Genomic DNA, 18,710 nt, shown 5'->3' with positions numbered 1-18,710 from the left:
ATTTGATGCCCTCTTCTAGCTTCTATGGACATTGTACACATGGATGCACTTACATACATGCAGGAAAAACACATAAAGTAAAGGTAAATAAATTAAAAAATTTAAAACCAAGATTTGGAAGATGGCTCAGTAAGTAAAGGCATTTGTCACTAAGACTGATGGCTTGAGTTCAGTTCCCTAGGATCCACATGATGGAAGGAACCAACTTCCACAAATTGCCTTCTGACCAAATTGTGGGTGCTGTGGCTTAGATCCCCCTCCAACAAATAAATAGATGTAAATAAATATATAAAATCAAATACTTCATTTAGGAGTTATACAGCCTTTACTATTCCTAAGTCTAGGATGAGATCTTCAGAAAAATTATCCTGAAGCCGGGTGTGGTGGTGCATGCCTGTAGTCCCAGCACTTGGGAAGCAGAGGCAGGCAGATCTCTGTGAGTTCAAGGCCAGCCTGGTCTACATAGTGAGTTCCAGGACAGCTGGGATCACAGGAAGACTCTGTCTCAAAAAGACCAAAAAAAAAAAAATATCCTGAAGACAATCCCTTCAATTATGTTGTACAGTTTATGTTTTATAATAATAGTGATTATATTTATATATTGATAATTTATGACAACAAATTTCATAGAGCTTTAACAAAAACAGAATTTTTATTTTTAAAAAATATTTTATGTATGTGATCTTTTCATATACATATGAAAATGTACTTTGTATTGCCTGCATGTGTATAAGTGCATCCATGTCGTGCAAGGCCTGCGGAGGTCGGAAGGTGTTGGATCCCCTGGAACTGGAGTTGCGAATGGTTGTTAGCTGCCATTTGGGTTCTGGGAATCAAACCCAGGTCCTCTGCAAGAGCAGCCAGTGCTCTTAACCACTTAGCTATCCTTCCAGCCCCAGCAGCAGAAATTTATACACTAAAATAGTAATAAAAAAAGAAAGGATAATGATAAAACTTGGTTTACTAAATGTAGTTTTATGTGAGCCTAAGTTAGGGGCTGCAGCTTGATCTGAGGATACATTTAGAGTATCTGCACTTTTCAGAACCTAGCATTTTCCAGCAAAGACTGAATAGCAGAATTCAGCAATTCAGAAGCAAGAGGTAAGATAAAGAGTTGTGGACTTTGTTTGGAAATGAGCAGTGTTCACGTGCTTACCTGTAATTGAAATGGTTGAGTTCTGAGGGAGACGTGAATGGTAAGGAGAAAGAAGCAGGCCACATGTAGTCACATCCTTGGGGAGAGAGGGAATGAGAGGCAGAGACTGGGGGTGCATTAAGGGATACTTTTTTCTTATTATCTTTCTGTGTCTTGAGCCCCAGGCCTTGTATATGCTAAGCATCACTTATCTACAACCCCAGATCAAGGGATATACTTAAAAATATATTAATCAATTCTTTGGGAATTTTATGCCATTTATTTTGATTATACTCACTCCTGATGCCCCTACCTCACTCCTCCTAGATACACTGTCACGTCCATATCCACCCTCATCTCCCCCTATCTTTGTGTTCTTTTTTACTTTTTTAATAATACATCAACTCCAATTTGTGTTGTCCATATATGCCTGGGTGCAGGATCATCTATTGGAGAGTGATGAACCTACCAAGAGCCACACCCTTAAAGAAAGCTGACTCTCCCTCTCTCAGACTCAACAACTGTTCATTGATCCTCAGTTAAAGGTGGGGGTCTCGTGAACCCCTTCCATGCTAGAATTTTGATTGGCTTGATTTTATGCGGGCAACAACAGTTGCTCTGAATTCATTTCTTAGGATCAGTGGTCCTGTCATGTCCAGAACCCTGCACGACCTCTGCTCATAAAGTCTTTCTGCACCATGCTCTTCTGCAATGGTCTGTGAGCCTTGGGGTTGGGGTATGACATAGGTGCCCTATTTGTGGTTGAGCACTTTACAGTCTTTAATTCTCTACACTTTGACCAGTTGTGAGTTTCTGCATTAACCACTGTCCATACACAAAGAAACTTCTCTGATGAGGTCTGAGAGCTTCAGTGATCTATGGGTAGAGAGATAGGAATTTGTGGGCAGTTTGACATTATGTTCATTCAAGCAGAATAATTGTCTAAGTTCACCCCTGGGACCTGTGAACATCCTAAAAAATTGAGATTCAATTTTTTAACTCTGTTTTTAACAGGAAGGATTAGAGAAAGATATTTGTTGATGGAAAGACAAGGGAACTTTGAAGATGTTTCTATTTTGAAAAAGTAATGGTCTAACAATGACATTGTTTTCCTGGGGAACAAGAAAGCAAACTTGTGAGGGAAAGAGGTAATGCTGAGTTTCCACTTGAAGTTTAGATCTTAAATTTTGAGGTAAAACTAGTCATTGAGTTAGGATTTCTCCCTAGCAGTGATTTGTACATTGGTAGCTGTATTAGTTACTTTTCTGTTGCTGTGATAGAACTACTATGACCAAGGGAACTTATAAAAGGAGGAGTTTGGAAGCTTGAGGTTATTTTGGCAATCTTCTTGATCTTCTTGATCACTCTTCTACCTTATACTTTGAGTCAGGGTTTCTCAGTCTAATCCAGAACTCACCTATGTGGCTAATCTTGCTAGTCTTCTTACTCAAGGATCCCAACTCTGCTTTTGACTGCCACACCAACTTGGCATTTATGTGGGTTCTTGGTATTTGCATTCTGGACCCCTTGCTTGCATGACAAGCACTTTAACTGCCAAGCCATCTCCCCAGCCCCAGACTGCATTTTATTATAATGAGAGGCCCACAAGTCAAGGTATACCTTTCGGGGAATGCGTTGCTAACATAGAGAAGATGCCAGTGGAGACAAGAAATGAGATCACAGCTAGGGATATTGGAAAGGCCTAATTGATGTTTAGTCCCCCAAATGAGGAAAAGACCCATACCCAGACACATCTTGTGAAATTTTAGAGTATTCGTCACCAAGAATGGATTATAAAAGAAAAAACAAGAAACTAAAGAAAAGTAAATCAGGATGACATTGAGCTCTTCATCAAAATTACTAGTTTTCCAGATGTCCTAGTGCATGTCTGTAATCTCCATCACCGAAGAGGTGCAGGCAGGATGTACATTGGTTCAAGGACACATACATAGCGAGACCTTCTCTCAAAAAAACAACCAACCAACCCAAACTAAAAAGCATCAGTTGGTATAGGACAATGGTGACATTTTCTTCAAGATGGAAGGGAAACAACTTTCAGCTTGGGCTTCTGTGCCTTACTAAGCTGGTAATGAACAAAGAAGGCTGAGTAGACCCAAACTCTCAGTTCTCCAAAGCAGGTCTGAGTGAGTGCAGATAGGAAACCTGTGGAGGTTCAGGCAGGCATTTGGAAATGGAAATGACACCTAGTGCACTAGGCTTTTCAATGCCATGTATGATTTTTTACATGCTAGAGAGAGGCAATAAACTGAATAAAATCAAGTTTAAAAGCCCTCTGCTGACTTTGTCATGCTTTCAGGTACAGTGGAAGAATTGTAGTCATGTATGTGAAAAATAATTGAGCCTTGAAAATGTCTTTTTGCATTTGCCAAAAGAAAGCATATACGATATTGAACTGTGTGTTAATTAAACATTTTCAGAGCAAATGATGTAAGAGTCTTGGTTTATTCCATCTTGGCAGAGCAAACCTTTGTTGTTTTATAATTCAGCTGACTTGTTAGATAAAAAAGCCAATGTGCCTCTTGTGAAACTCCTGGACAAACAAAGAGAATCATTAATAAAAAATTGATAAGCTTACAACAGGACAATTTCAGTCCTATTGGATCCCAAAGGAATGAGAATCTTCAGGTCTTCTAAAGGATCTTGAGGAATGAATAGGAGAATTAAGTGGATGTCAGCCTAGGACAGATATCTTCAAATGTTAGATGTGTTAGGGTTTTTAGAGATTTATGAATTTTCTTGAGTTCCTGGAACATTATAGTGTAATGAAGCCAAGGAATTTAGGGGCAATTAATGATTGTGGTGATCAAATATAGCTGTCAAATTTCAAGTCATCTGATGCTTACCTTATGCCTGGTGAGTAGTTTAAAGGCATGGTGATTCATCAGTTAATATTTACCTTAACAATTTTTTACTATGTTATCAATTTCACATAAATCTAATTTTAAAAAATAATTTTGAAAAGTAAATGTAGACAAATCTTCATAATTTCTCTTAATATTGATGAAGCTATATATTTACAATTTTAAACTTATCTGCTGAAATTTTTATATCTTCTCTAACCTCCGTGTCTAAAAAGTACTCATCTGCTTTTCCATCTTACTTAGAAAAATTTCCAGATGATTTAATTCTATAGATGTGTTTTTAAATGAAGTGAACATAAACTTTATTTGTGTTGATGAAGTTCAGATGTTCTGACATGAGCAGAGTCTGACAGGATGCATTTTTGTGGCCTGCTTAGTTAAATATATTATTTTATCCGCTTTTTTGTGGAGCGGAGTGGCAACTGACTGGAATCCTATCACCCACATTTATTTTATTTGGAAGCTGAAACGGTTATTTCCACCGAGTGCTGTTACAAGACGGAAAGGAAAAGGAGATAAACAAATCGAATGTTCATTTTGGCAGTTCTTCTGATTACTAATATTTTAAGGGCACATTTAAAAATATCTAGCTTCTTTTATGCTATATTATAAACAGAAAGTTTCATTTCTCTTTTCCATGAAATATATAATCTGGGAAGTCTCCAGGGGAAATGTCAACTATCATGAAGTATGAACACTCCAACTGGGGAAAGGATTAATAATCAAAACAATGCCTTGTGAGCTTTTGATTCATTGTTTCTTGTTGACTTTTTCTAATCTGGAAAAAGCCAATTTAAGAATAGTATGTATCTTTCAGAATTCCAATTCTCCATCCTTGTTGCAGAACGGGTTCTATTTTCCCTCCTGTTTGTGCTGATACAGATAAGAAAAAAAGGAAAGAAAAAAATCCCCAAGAAACAACTATAAAGTTACACTACATATAAAACCTGATTGTTTACTGTGATCACTATAAAGTTACACTACATATAAAACCTGATTGTTTACTGTATCTTTCAGAATTCCAATTCTCCATCCTTGTTGCAGAACGGGTTCTATTTTCCCTCCTGTTTGTGCTGATACAGATAAGAAAAAAAGGAAAGAAAAAAATCCCCAAGAAACAACTATAAAGTTACACTACATATAAAACCTGATTGTTTACTGTGATCACTATAAAGTTACACTACATATAAAACCTGATTGTTTACTGTGATCTTTGCATTTTTATTATTTGGTGACAGTAATGCAGTCTACTTGATTCCTATAGAATACCTAGTAGGTATGTACACTATGATAATATTTAGGTTTTTCATTTGTTTTACTTTACACTTTTTGTGTCAGATAGTTTATGTAATTTCAATCCACATTTTTGAACACTTAATTTCTTGATATAAAATTTAACAGTATAGAGATAAATTGTGTTTGTATTGTGTCTTCACTCTATATCACATATTTCATCCCTGAAGAATTTTCCCCTTTGTGTACATGAAGACCTGAAGGTTGGATAATTTATCTTTATGGAGGTGATGACTTTAAAACTGTGCTATATTTTAAGGTTGTCTCAGAGAATAAGACCTCAGATAGTAAGGGTTTCCTTCTCATTATACACTTAACTGCTCCATGTGACCACTCTCTGTCATCTGGACCATGGTTATAATGTCCTAACTGTAAATTAATTCTTGCCTCTTTTCAATTCATTTCTACTTGGCAGCCTTTGGAATAAAAGCAGATAAAGGAATAAACAGAAATAGCCTCACTTCCCTCTTGCCTATATTGGGAATTGAGGTATATTATTATACCTCTGTTTATAATAATTCAAGTCTTGGTAGAGGAGAAGAGAAAACCTTCCTATCTGCCTACTTTTCATTTTGTCTGATTAGAGATTGTGTTTACTTCCAAGTAGGAGCTGACATCTGGTTATAGGCAGCTGTGATGAGATGCTTGATCTCTGGGGGACGAGTTTGAAGCACAAATGTCCTTCTTTCCAGACCACAGCACCCCTGCTTTGCTTTAGACACCATCCAAGTCCAATGTAAGCTGTGCACAAGGGCCAGGCTTGAACTTAGGATCACACATTGTGGTAGATGCTAACTGTGTTTGTCTTTCTTCATCAACTCACTCCATAGACCTGCAGAGAATATTGGTGTTATACTGAAAATCCTGTTCATGTTGTTCCCAGTGTAAACTCATCAGTTTCACACTAACTTTTGGTTGATAGGTGTCCCTGGACATAATTGAGTGTACCTTATTTCCAGAGTGATGTACCAAACACTGGCATGGTGTCTACTTTCAGTCATAGTGCCATTCATTCCTAAACCCCATTATTGCCTCAGGCCTCTGTGCTTCAAGTTCTGCTGTCTTCAGTGCTCTTACTACATTTATCCTTATGACTTATTCCTTTTCCTTAGATTCCTTGAAGTAAGAGTGCATGTGTGTGTGTGTGTGTGTGTGTGTGTGTGTGTGTGTGAACATGATAATGCTAATGCCAATTGTTTGTAATAATGCTAACATTGTTATAGCCTCTCTGTTAGGATACTGAGGTATATTTTTATTGGAAAATTATAATTGAGTAGAATAATTTTCTCTTTAGTTTTATTTTACTTAATATATATGACATTTTATTCTTTATATATATATTTAGGCTCTCTCATAAGTTGCACTTGCATGCAGAATATTATTCAGAATCTAAGTAGAACCATAATAAATTAATTCCAATGAAGACATTTCACTGTATTTGTTGGGACTCAGGTTTGCTTGCCTAGCTGGGGACCTACTGGCTTCGGGGCAGAGGGACTTTATCAGCAACAAAGTCTTAGACCCTAGGACCTGTGTCTTTTCAACAAGCCAATTTATTTTAAAATTCAGATGGTTTTTATACATCCCAAGGAGCTAGCAGTCATGTGGGATATGGCATTCACATACAAAGATTTAGGGTACAAAGAAACAGGAAATTTAGTCTGTTAGTTGGTGCCAGAAGGATTCTTAAACTTCTACTCAAGGTTATCAATGCTCATCCAGTAATTTATTGGCCACAATGTTTTTTTCCTTAGAGCTAAAACATGGTAAACTTTTAGCTTTTAGCTCAGGAGTAAACCTTTAACATGGTCTAATCTCTTAGCTAAGAATAGCTGAGTTATTTGTTCAGGACAAGGAGATGAGCTATGGGTTGTTGACCAAGATGCTTTCCTACAGAGCAGGGAGCCTTGAAGTTATGACCAGGCCGCTTCCTCCTGCTGGTCTAGCAGTGTTCTGCAAGACAGGGATTATCAGAGCCACTGTTTTCAGCGTCCCTCCCTTTAGCAGAGAATGCAGCCTGGGCTTAAAGGTTTTAGGCTCACCTCACCCTAGGCCCCAGCATCCTGGTTTCCTACATGTACTAGTGCTATAAAATGTATAGTTGCATCTTAAATAATAGGAAAGTATTTTATTGAAGAAACTTTTTTTCTCATATGTTACTTGATTAGCTACATGCTACATGAGTCTAAGAAAGTTTTCAGTAAGACCACTGTGTTGGTGGCAGTTTACCATACAGCAGAGAAAGTAATGTCAATAATGATGCTAGTAGATAGTCTTTACTGAGTTCTTGGTATGTCAATTTTGAGGATGAGGATGACCTTGAACTCCTAATCTTTTTGCTTCCACATCCTGAGTGCTGGGATTACATTGTGAGCCACCACTCCTGGTTCATGCAGTTCTGAGAATTGAACCATGTCCTCTGGCATGGTAGGCCAAGTCTTCTACCAGCTGAGCTCCATCCTTGTGCTGCAGGCAGAGGGGCTAGCCTTGAAGACACTGGGTGCCCTACCAGCATCTGCTCTCACTGTAGACATTACTGCCACTGCAGTCATCATTGTTGGCATCGTGTCATGACCCTCATCATCATCACTGTACAAAACACACAGGAATCTGGTTCTCTTGGAGCTTAAGTTTCAGGAAATAGAGTGAAAAATGCTTTTAAAAAATTTATGAAAGAGTCTAACTTAAAATATCTGTTTAAATTGAAGAACTATTAGAAAAGCAGAAAGCTTTAATCATGACTGTAGAGATTCAATAAGAATACATTTCACATCAATATCCTGATGTGAACTAATACCATCAGACTGTACTTTCTCAAAGACTGTTTTCTTATCTCTCAAGTAAAGTGTACCAAAATTTTGTTGTTTTAAAAGTAGTTATCATTAGAAACATGGTCAGAAGGACCACACTCAGCTAGTCTCTGAGATCATGTGCTTTGGAATTGCATTTGAAATTGCTAAGCAGTTGATGCATAAAACAGCAACAAGACGTATTTTTTAGGAACTCAGTAGAAATCGTATTTATATTACAAAAGAAATCTTTATCCTTTAGTTTGTGTTGGTATCAAGGGTGATAGCTCATCTGGTTTCAGCTAGTAATCATGCTTAATGGGAACTTTGCCTTCATTATTTTTCTCTCTTAGAGCGATACCGCATCCAGAGTGAACAATTTGAAGACCTTTGGCTCGTAACCAATGAACTTACTTACCGCCTTCAGGAATACTTTGAAAAACAGGGAATCAAAGATTTTGCATGCTCTTTTTCTGGATGTTTGCCCCTTCAAGAATATTTTGAATTGATTGATCATCATTTTGAGGTATGATATTAACCCGAATCACTGAAATTCTTAAATATATCAAAGAGAAAGAGATACGATTGAAGAATTCAAGTGCATCTGAGTAGGCTGCTGAGTTTGGAATGCTAGTCTTATATGGATGGTAGCCTTTGCCCAGTTTCTGATCAGTTGCAGACATACACAGAATGGCAGCCTGGAGCTAAGATTGTGGTCTGGCCTTGAAGTAGAGCTGACTGAATTCTCCCACATGGGGACTTAAACATTGACCCCAATAACCCAGTGTTAAAACTATTTGAGCTTATCATCAGCCATTTGGCTAACTAATTGGAACAGGACATAAATAAATGAGGTGCGATTAAAAATAGTGTGATTTTACTTTTCCTTCTGTGACAAGAACAACAGAGCTTCTGTGTTGGATTAGGAATTAGGGTTAATCACCTAAAATGCTCTCTAGTACATCACATAATGGATGCTTAGTAAATACTGAATAACTTCAAATCAATGAGATCTGACAGGGACATTTGCTCTGAATATTTCACGCTTTGGCAGTATCTTAGAGCAGTGTTAGAATCTCCTGAGCATCTCAATGATACTATTTCTATATACATTGAAGATTAATTGATATTTGGAGAAAGTCATATTTTGTGAATGGATTGGGCCGTGATTGTCCTTTAAAAAGTTGTGTCTATTAAAATAAAGTCACTAGGCTATGCTTACTTAATAGAATCTGCAAACATATTCCCCAGGGAATTAAATAAAGGGAATTTTGAAAGACTTTTGAATATCATTTAAGTAAACATTGGTTATTAGAGTAATTTTTAAAATTTTTATTTAATGTGTATGAGTGTATTGCTTGTATGTATGTACATGCACCCATGTCCTAAGAAGAGGGTGTCGGATTCCCCTGGAACTGTAGTTAGGGATAGTCGTTGGCTGCCTGTGGGTACTGGGAATCAAACTTGGGTCCTCTGCAAGAGCAGCCAGTGTTCTTAACTGCTGAGCCATCTCTCTAGCCCCTAAAGTAATTTTTAAAATGATTTATTGATTTTTCTGTGTATGCATGTGTATCTGAGTGTATGTGTGTATATATCATGCATGCAGGTGCCAGTAGATGCATCTGATTCCCAGACCTGTAGTTACAGGTGATTGTAATCTGCCTGATGTGGGTACTGGGAACCAATCCTGAGTCCTCTGCAAGAGCAGCAAGTGCTCTTAACTACTGAGTATCTCTCCACACCCTGGAGTGATAAGTTTTTAAGGATTCAGCAGTTACTCAGCCATGTCTAATGCTGACAAGGGGATGTTTTCCTCAGTTGCTTCTCCGCCTTATTTTTTAAGGCAGCATCTCTCATTGAACTTGGAATTTACCTTTTCAGGTCGACTGGCTGGTCAACAACACTACAAGTTTTGACTGTCCCCTACTCCCCCATTCCACACCTCCACCTCTATTTTTGGGTTTTTATGTGGGAGATCTGATTGTGGGTCCTCATGTTTGCACAACAAGTACTTTATCTCATTGGGGCATCCCCACAGCCCTACTGTAGTTCTTTTCTAGGTCAGTATGCATTTGACTCAATTGTGGCACCCAAGCTGACAGTTTGGGGGAATATTTTTGGTATTTTATTTATTTTGCTTGTTTTGTTGAGACAGGGTCTTCTTGTAGCCCTAGGTGGCTTCAAACTTGCTATGTAGACCAGACTGGCCTTGATCTGCAGAGATCTTCCTGTCTCTGCCTCTGGAGTGCATGTGCCACCACTCCTAGCAATATTTAGGAATTTTAAATGTAGGCATTTTGATTATTCATATATCTATAATTATTAATATCCTGATATGTTTATTACTTTCTTTCCTCCCTTTCTTTGAGTGTTGGGGACTTGAACCAGGGCTTTGCACATGCTAGACAAGTGCTCTAGCACTGAGCTAGATCCCCAATTACTTTTTGCAAGTATTATTTTGAGGGTAGAGTCCCAGTTAGCGGGATTGCTAGATCAAAGCTCTACATTAAAGAGCTGGGATCATTTGCATTTTGGGGGGTTAAAGTTAAGAAATTTTTCGTTGTGCCAAACTGAGAGGTCTGGTGGTTTATGAAAGCGAGTCAATAGAAATAACCGCATGTTTATAACATTTAAAATAAAGAATGCTATGTACTGTTGGCTAATAGGTTTGCCATGCACTTTCCCCTCATCTGTTGTCTGGGAATTCCCCAGTCTTTCCATATCAGGCTCTTTCCTTTTGGAGGAGGGCGTTCAGGCACTTTGATTTGTTACACACATGGGGTAATGACTATTTTTCCTTTGCTCCCTGTCACCACTGACTGTTTTGAACTATTAGTAAGTTCTTAAACTTTGAATCATGATAACTTTTAGAATCTTTGTTGCTTTGTGTAAGCAAGGCAGACATTTTTGTCTGTTTTATTCATTTTCGTAATTCTCAGTGCCTGAAACAGTTTTTGATCTTGTGATCAATCAATAAATATTTGCTGAATGTTAAAATTCATTTTATCTATTATTATTGTTGGTATGTGTATATGTGTGTGCCTATGATGTACATGTGTGAGTGTAGGTGGCTGATGTAGAGGGCAGAGGACAACTTTGACGAATTGGTGCACTGTGAGTTGTGGTATTGAACTTAGGTTAGGTTGTTGAGCTTCTGTGGCAAGTACTTTTACTCAGTGAGTGATTTCACTAGCTGCTAGGCCCCCAAATGCTGAAATTCTGAAGGGAAAAAGTTTTAATTGCTGTTGCTTGTTATACATTAAAAGATCAAAAGAGACAGCCTGAGAGGGTGGGTTTGGACCTCCATCCGTGTATCTGCTCGGAACTCAGCAGACCGCCAGAGAGTGCCAAGTTCTGGCCTCCCTCTGGCCTCCATGTAGTACACACAGGGCCTGAGAACCCAGGTGACTGCCTGAGAGCCCCCGGATCCTGTGGTGAACCTTTGAGAGGGAACTGATACTGATTCTAACCACTCCAACAGCTATCAAAATACCTGAAAACAAATCCTGATTCCATCACTCTAGAGTCCAGCCTTGGAAGACAAAAGAAAAATGAGGAGGAACCCAATAGAGAGATGCTTTTGGAAGCCCTTGTCAAGAAATTCCAATGGACTCTCAAATGAACATTCGAAAATTGCCCTGTTCTAACTTTTTTCTACTTCTCTGCCTAGAACTTGTAATGCTAATTACTCTTGTCTTTACTTCTCCTTCACATCTCCTAGTCACGATTCAAAGACTTTCTTTTCCCCTTAGAGATAAGAGTTATGCAATTTGGGTGTCTTTTAGATAGACCCACTGAAGGGGTACTCCAATTGCCTCACCCTGCGTCCCTGTTCAGCATGGAAGAAGCCAGAGCGGTCTGCCTCCTGATTCCTTATTGGCAATTTGGTAACTTCTTCAGAGGATGGTTAGGAGGTAGGAATTGACTAGGCAGTTAGGGTAAAAAGATCCCAAAGAAAAGTAGCCAATTTCTTGTCTAAAAGTCAAAATGTCCTTGGGCCTCTTAGCAACATACTGTGTTCCAAAGGCTAAAAATGTCAAAAGTATTTGGGAGCTTTTGTCTAATCCTTAAAAGATTTTAGGGTTACCTCTTCAGAGGGCAGGGGGATGTTAGAGTAGCCAAAAGAAAAAGAAAAAAATGATGGGGAGATATGGGAGGTGTTAGTGGGGAGGGAGTGGGCATGGATTTGGCCAAAACACCTTATATGCATGTATGAAATTCTCAATAAAGTTTTTGTAAAAGTTAAAAAAACAAAAAAATCAATAGCCTGTGTGTGTTGAGAAGTTGTTTTTAGTTTTTGTATGTTTCATAGATTCAGGATCAGGAAATAAAATATTATAGAAGCAAATTTCTCAATTACATAAGGGGTCATTATAATTTGCCTATCATTTGTTTGAGGCAGGCTCTCACATATCCCAGGCTGGCTGTAGAGTCTATGCAGGTGAGGGTAAGGATTCCTTTGAACTTCTGATCCTCCTGCCTCTATCTTCTGAGTTATGGACTTAAAAGTATGTGCCACCATGCCTGGTTTATATGGTTCTGCGGATTGAACCCCTGGGCCTCAGGCATGCGAGGCAGGCATTCTTCCAGTTAAGTATATTTCCAGTCCCTTTGAATCATTAAAAAAATTTAGTTATTAAAATTCATAGTGTTACTTAATTTTGATAATGGAAGAATGTTTTTTCCTTAAGAGTAGCTTTGACTAGATTTCTTTTATTAATATTAAATGTAAAAGTTATGGGATAAGTTACTGATTCTTATCCGCTTGCCTGTCAGTCTCTTTTGAGGTAACTGTTGGTGTCATGGACCTTTATAGAAATAGTCTATGTAGTCAGAACTATGCTAATGCACAGGTTTACTTAGAAAACACACTCTTGGAGAGTATCACATCATAACATTCTATTCTGTGTTTTTTACTTTCTTTGTTTAATACATCACTGGAGAGCACTGCACATCAATACATACCTTGCAGAGTACTCCTCTTATTTAACCTGTTAGTGGAAATTTTAATTGTTAGTATATCAGGATAAACAATAAAGCAATTATGTTATGAATGCTTTTATATATATGTTGCATTTTGCAAGATTTTTCTCTTGCATAAATTCCTAACAGTGTGATTGCTAGCTCAAAGACTGTACATTAAAGAGCTGTTGTGAGCTGGCAGGTTGGGCTTGGTGGTACATTCCTGTAACTCCCAGTTCTTGGGAGGCTGAGGCAGAAGCATTGTGAATTTGAGGTCACCTGGGCTCCATATAAGACTCTTTCTTCTCACAAAATAACTAACTAAATAAATAAACAAAGGTACACTATTAACTTTTATGGTAAAAATTTGTCTTTCCTTTTATTGCATTATTGCTTTCTCTTTATGATTTCTGTTGCTTTATAGGCATTTTCACATTGGGTTGAAGATAATTTCTAGCCTCTATGTTCATACTTTTTGTCATTCTTATAGTTGATGATACTATTTTCTACAACTTACCATTTGTCCTATTACTTTAATTATAGTCTTTTACTTTTGTGGAATTAAATTTGTGTGTGTGTGGTGTGTGAGTGTGGTGTGTGGGGGGGGTGGTGGTGTGTATGTGTGTGGTGTGTGTGTGGTGTGCGTGTGTGTGGTGTGTGTGTGGTGTGCGTGTGTGGTGTGTGTGTGGTGTGCTTGTGTGGTGTGTGTGTGTATGTGGTGTGCATGTGTGTGTGGTGTGTGTGTGTGTGTGTGTGTGTGTATGGTGTGCATGCATGTGTTTTTTGTGTGTGGGGGTGCACGTGTGTGTTGAAAGCCCAAAGGTGACATTCAGTGTCTTCCTTGATTGCTCTTCACTTTTTTTTATAAAGTAAAAATCTGTCACTGTACCTGGAGCTCAGCAATTCTGGCCACTCTAGCTAGCCAACATATCCCAGGGATCCCTTTCTCTGCTTCTGGAGTTCTGGCATTTGAGGTGGCCAGCATATCAGCCTTGCATTTATATAGGTTCTGGGGATCCAACACTGGTTTTTGCACTTCTGCCATAAGTGCTTTATCCACTGAACCACCTCCCTAGCCCTGTGTCTGCTTATATTAGTAATTTATCAGGGGATGTGTGTGTGTCTTTCTCTTTCTATGCTAGTGTGTCTGTTTGTGTTGCTGTCTTTTGGCTTTTGATTTAAATTAATAAAGGCTGATATTTTAGAAAAGGATTTCTAATTTTGCTAGTACTTTTGTCTAATCATTTTTTCTTTTGTGTTTATTATAAGAAACAAAAATTTATATTTTCTATGTAGCCAGTTTTTACAAAACATTTTTGTATGCTTTCATTATGATTTTTTAAAATAAATACTTTATTGAGAATTTCATACATGCATATAAGGTGTTTTGATCAAATCCATGCCTACTCCCTCCCTTCCAATTCTTCCTATATCTCCCTATCACTTTTTTCTGATAACTTCATGTACTCTTTCTTCTTTTTTGATTGATTGATTTATTTTTTTAATGGGGCTTTTGGCTACTCTAACATTCCCCCTCTGAAGAGGTAGTCCTAAAATCTTTTGGGAGCTTTTAGATAAAAGCTCCCGGATATTTTCAACATTTTTGGCCTTTGGAAAGGAGTAGGTTGCTAAGAGGCCCAAGGACATTGGGAGTTTTAGCCAAGAAACTGGCTACTTTTCTTTGGAGTCTTTTTACCTTAACTGCCAAGCCAATTCCTACCTCTTATTCTTATCACACCATCCTCTGAAGAGGTTACCCAAAATGCCAGTAGGGAATAGGGACGCAGACTGCTCTGGCTTCTTCCATGCTGAACAGGGACGCAGGTTGAGGCAACTAGAGTACCCCTTCAGTGGGTCTATCTAAAAGACTCCCAAATTGCTTAACTCTTATCTCAAGGAGGAAAGGAAAGTCTTTGAATCATGAATAAGAGATGTGAAGGAGAAGTAAAGACAAGAGTAATTAGCATTACAAGTTCTAGAGAGGGAAGTAGAAAAAAGTCAGAACAGGGCAATTTTCAAATGTTCATTTGAGAGTCCACTGGAATTTCTTGACAAGGGCTTCCAAAAGCATCTCTGTATTGGGTTCCTCCTCAATTTTCTTTTGCCTTCCAAGGCTGGACTCTAGCATGATGGATTCAGGAGTTTGTTTTCAGGTATTTTAATAGCTGTTGGAGTAGTTAGAATCAGTATCAGTTCCCTCTCAAAGGCTTCACCATGTGGAGGCAGGATCCGGGGGCTCTCAGGCAGTCCACTGTGTGCTCCTCTGTCAGAAAGAGGCCAGAGGGAGGCCAGAACTCGGGCACTCTCTGGTGGTCTGCTGAGATTAGAGCTACTACACTGATGGAGGTCAGAACCCACCCTCTCAGGCTGTCTGCTATGATCTCAGCCTTTGCCTCTCATTATGATTTTTATTAAATGTATATATTCATATAGTGTCACTGCAAGTATATGCTATTCTCTTCAATGATTTTTTTTTTTGGTTTGGGGTTTGTATACTTTTTATTGAATTTTTGTGTATTTCATACAAACATCTTAACCATCTTTATACCACCTTCCTCCTCCACCCTTCCCTTTGCTGACCCCCCACCAGATTTCATGCATTCTGTCATTTATGTTAAGGTCTGTTGAGTCAAGTTAGTGTCCCCATGCATACCTCAGTGCAAATTTGTCCACTGGGGTCTAGTCATCCTGTCTAGAGTCTCTCCCTTTAAGAAGATCAGCTCTTCCTCAACCAGCAATAATCAGCTGTCAGTAGTTCTTCAGCTAAGTTTGGGGCCTGCTGCCCGTTTCCTCAGTTCTATGTTGGGTTTTTGTCTGTTTGAGTTACACCATTGCTGTAGATTCATATGAGCAAGGTCCCAGGAACCTGTGAGACTCTATTTCCATATGGTCATGCACCTCCTCCCCTGTCTCTTATAATCTTTCTGCCCCCTTTTCCTGCAATGATCCTTGAGCTCTGGGTGGGTGGAGTTTAACATAGGAGTCCTGTCAAAGGACCCATACTGTCTGCAGACTGTTGGGATGTTGAGAGATGCATGTTTGCTGATGAGAGTTTAGAGATGTATTAGTACTCTCTCTACTCCTTGTTCTACTATGTTCCGTGAACCCTAGGTGTAGAGGTTCCATGGTAGATGTGTCACTTAGGGTTGGGCATCTCACAGTTAGTTATTCTCTGTGTATGACCAGTTGTGGAACTCTGTAATAGTCCCTGAGTTCTAGGTGGGTGGAGTTTAACATAGCAGTCCTGTCCAAGGACCCATACTCTGTAGAGATGTTAAGAGATGAATGTTTGCTGATGAAAGTTTAGAGACGCATTAGTAGTCTCTGTCACTTAGGGTTGGGCATCTCACAGTTAGCTATTCTCTGTGTATGGCCAGTTGTGGAGCTCCGTGATAGTTTCCATCTGTTGCAAAAGAAGAAGCTTCTTTGATGAGTAGTGATTGGTATACTTGTCTGTAAGTATAAGGATCCATATTTAGCTTGTAGTAAGAAATAACATTTGTCTAGGGATGTGACAGCCTTAGGATTTTCTCTAGGACGTATCTAGCCACATGTATTTGGCTATGTTTACAGTACCACACATGAATTCCCTCCCAGTGAGCAGGCTTTAGGTCCAATTAGGTAACTACTGATTACTCCTAAGATAAAAGTGCCACTACTGCCCCAATATAGTTTTCTGTGCAGATCATTGTTGTGGTTATTAGGCCTTAAAAATTTGGTCAGACCATCAGTTGGTGTTTTCCCTTAGCAGCTTGGAAGTGTCCTCCAAAACTATGAGAGCTAGCCTTCAGGGAGTTAGCTTCCAGGTCAGTTCCAGCTCTACTGCTCCAAGTCCTATGTTTGAAGTATGTTCTGTCTTCATCAGTAGGATCTTACCTTATTTCTAAGAGGCAATCAAGGGCTGTGGTAATAGCCTGTGTAATTTGGGAGTCTCTTGACTACCCTGGCCAATAACTTTAAGGGAGGTTTCTCCTGTCTGGCACTGTTTCTTGTTATATAGGTTTCAGTTGTACACATAGACACATGTAGAGATATTGTATGTGTACTTTTTAAGTAGGCTTTTGAACTACTACATTTCTCTCTGGTTTTTCTTACTAGCTAAGCATTATTTTTCTCTCCTCTCTTTGTCCCTGTCCAACCTTCCCTCCTCCCTCCCCAGTTAAAGTACCCCCATCTTCCCCATTTCACCCTTAAATAGTAAGTCTTTTCCCCATTGATACTGCTCCATGTTCAGTAAATATATACTTATCTATGCCTCCATAGTGTCTATGTATTCAGGTACCAAATACCACACTGTTTTAATTTCTATCTCTATAATTCATTTAAACTTGTCCAGCACTCTTTTTCAAACTTTTATTGTGTTGCTTGTATTTTTACTTTAAACGTCTTTTGCTGTATCTATTTAACCTCAATTTGAGAAATTCTTCATTGCAGCTGCGGATAAATGGTGAAAAACTAGAAGAACTCTTGTCTGAAAGAGCTGTACAATTTCGGGCCATCCAACGCCGGCTCTTAACAAGATTCAAAGATAAAACGCCAGCCCCACTCCAACACCTGGACACCCTGCTAGATGGAACTTATAAACAGGTCAGTGTAATATCAGCAGTAATTGTATGCTCCTGGATATCAGTTTCTCCTTCACCGTAGAATACTAAGAATACTAATGTCAGAATACTAAGGTAAGCTGTGGATTATGATTAAGATTATTATATGATTCTTGGTGCATTGCATAATTATCAATTTTATTCTCTTATTTTCCCAAGCAACTAGCTTATTCTTCCAGTATTATGGCAGTTGATATTTTGAGATGGAGTTCTTAGGGAGTCTGCTTCAAAGAGTTTTAGTTAAGTCACTTGCTTCTTCCTCTTTCTTTCCTTCTCTTCCTCTCTTTCCAACTGTGGTTTATTGTTTGTGCAAAAAGGGTGAACTGACTCTCTCTTTAGACTTTAGATCTCCAAAGTCTATTTGAAATGATCGTCTCCTGTTAACTATTTGGAATCTTTCACTTTTTCATGCAAAGAGAGCTTTCAATTTCTTTCTCAGTTCTTTTTATTGATCTTTGTGCCACTGTGACTGTCTTAACAGCAGCAGTCAGAGAAGCACTCTGAGTTGTGGAGTGAGACCCTTGTTCTCTCCCCCTTGACACCATGTATCTGAATGGTGCTTAGTTGTCAGCATTTAAGAAAGCAGTAATATTTTACTTATATGAAAATAGAGGCAAAACCAAGCATCTTTCTTAAGGTATAGTATTTTTACCACGTTAGGTATTTAATATTTGCTCTGTCAATGAATTTTATATTGTCACTAATAAACTTGAAACTGTCTTTGATAAGGACACTACTCCAAAGAATGAAACAACAGAAAATTCTTTTGGACTCATGAATCAAGATCATTATTATTCTAGTATGCTCAAGGAGTGCTAAGAAATGGAAACTTTCCCTTCTTCTAAATAGGGTAATTGGAGGACTCAGGCAAACTGCCAGAGCCAGGAAGGTTTAATAGCTGCAAATTCTTGATTGAGAGAAAAATGTATAGATTGTATCTTAAGCTATGTGTGTATGTGTATGTATATGTATATGTATATGTATATGTATATGTATATGTATATGTGAGTGCTGGTGCCCACAGAGTCCAGAGGTGTTGGATCTT

The 18,710-nt window shown here is 38.5% G+C and overlaps 1 protein-coding gene across 2 annotated transcripts in view; it reads left to right on the top strand.

The window, feature by feature from the left end:
• Bbs9 (Bardet-Biedl syndrome 9) overlaps nucleotides 1–18,710 on the top strand; it is a 530,763-nt gene that overhangs the window by 260,071 nt on the left and 251,982 nt on the right. For both annotated transcript variants that reach the window (XM_017795755.2, XM_008823689.2), the window contains 2 exons: nucleotides 8,453–8,625; nucleotides 17,496–17,648. In XM_017795755.2, the coding sequence (XP_017651244.1) occupies nucleotides 8,453–8,625; nucleotides 17,496–17,648 (326 nt within the window). The remainder of the gene's footprint in view (nucleotides 1–8,452; nucleotides 8,626–17,495; nucleotides 17,649–18,710) is intronic.

Source organism: Nannospalax galili, unplaced genomic scaffold, assembly GCF_000622305.1.
Source record: "Nannospalax galili isolate Female #2095 unplaced genomic scaffold, S.galili_v1.0 scaffold1149, whole genome shotgun sequence".
NCBI lineage: Eukaryota > Metazoa > Chordata > Mammalia > Rodentia > Spalacidae > Nannospalax > Nannospalax galili.
This window is presented reverse-complemented; position numbering and strand designations above follow the sequence as displayed.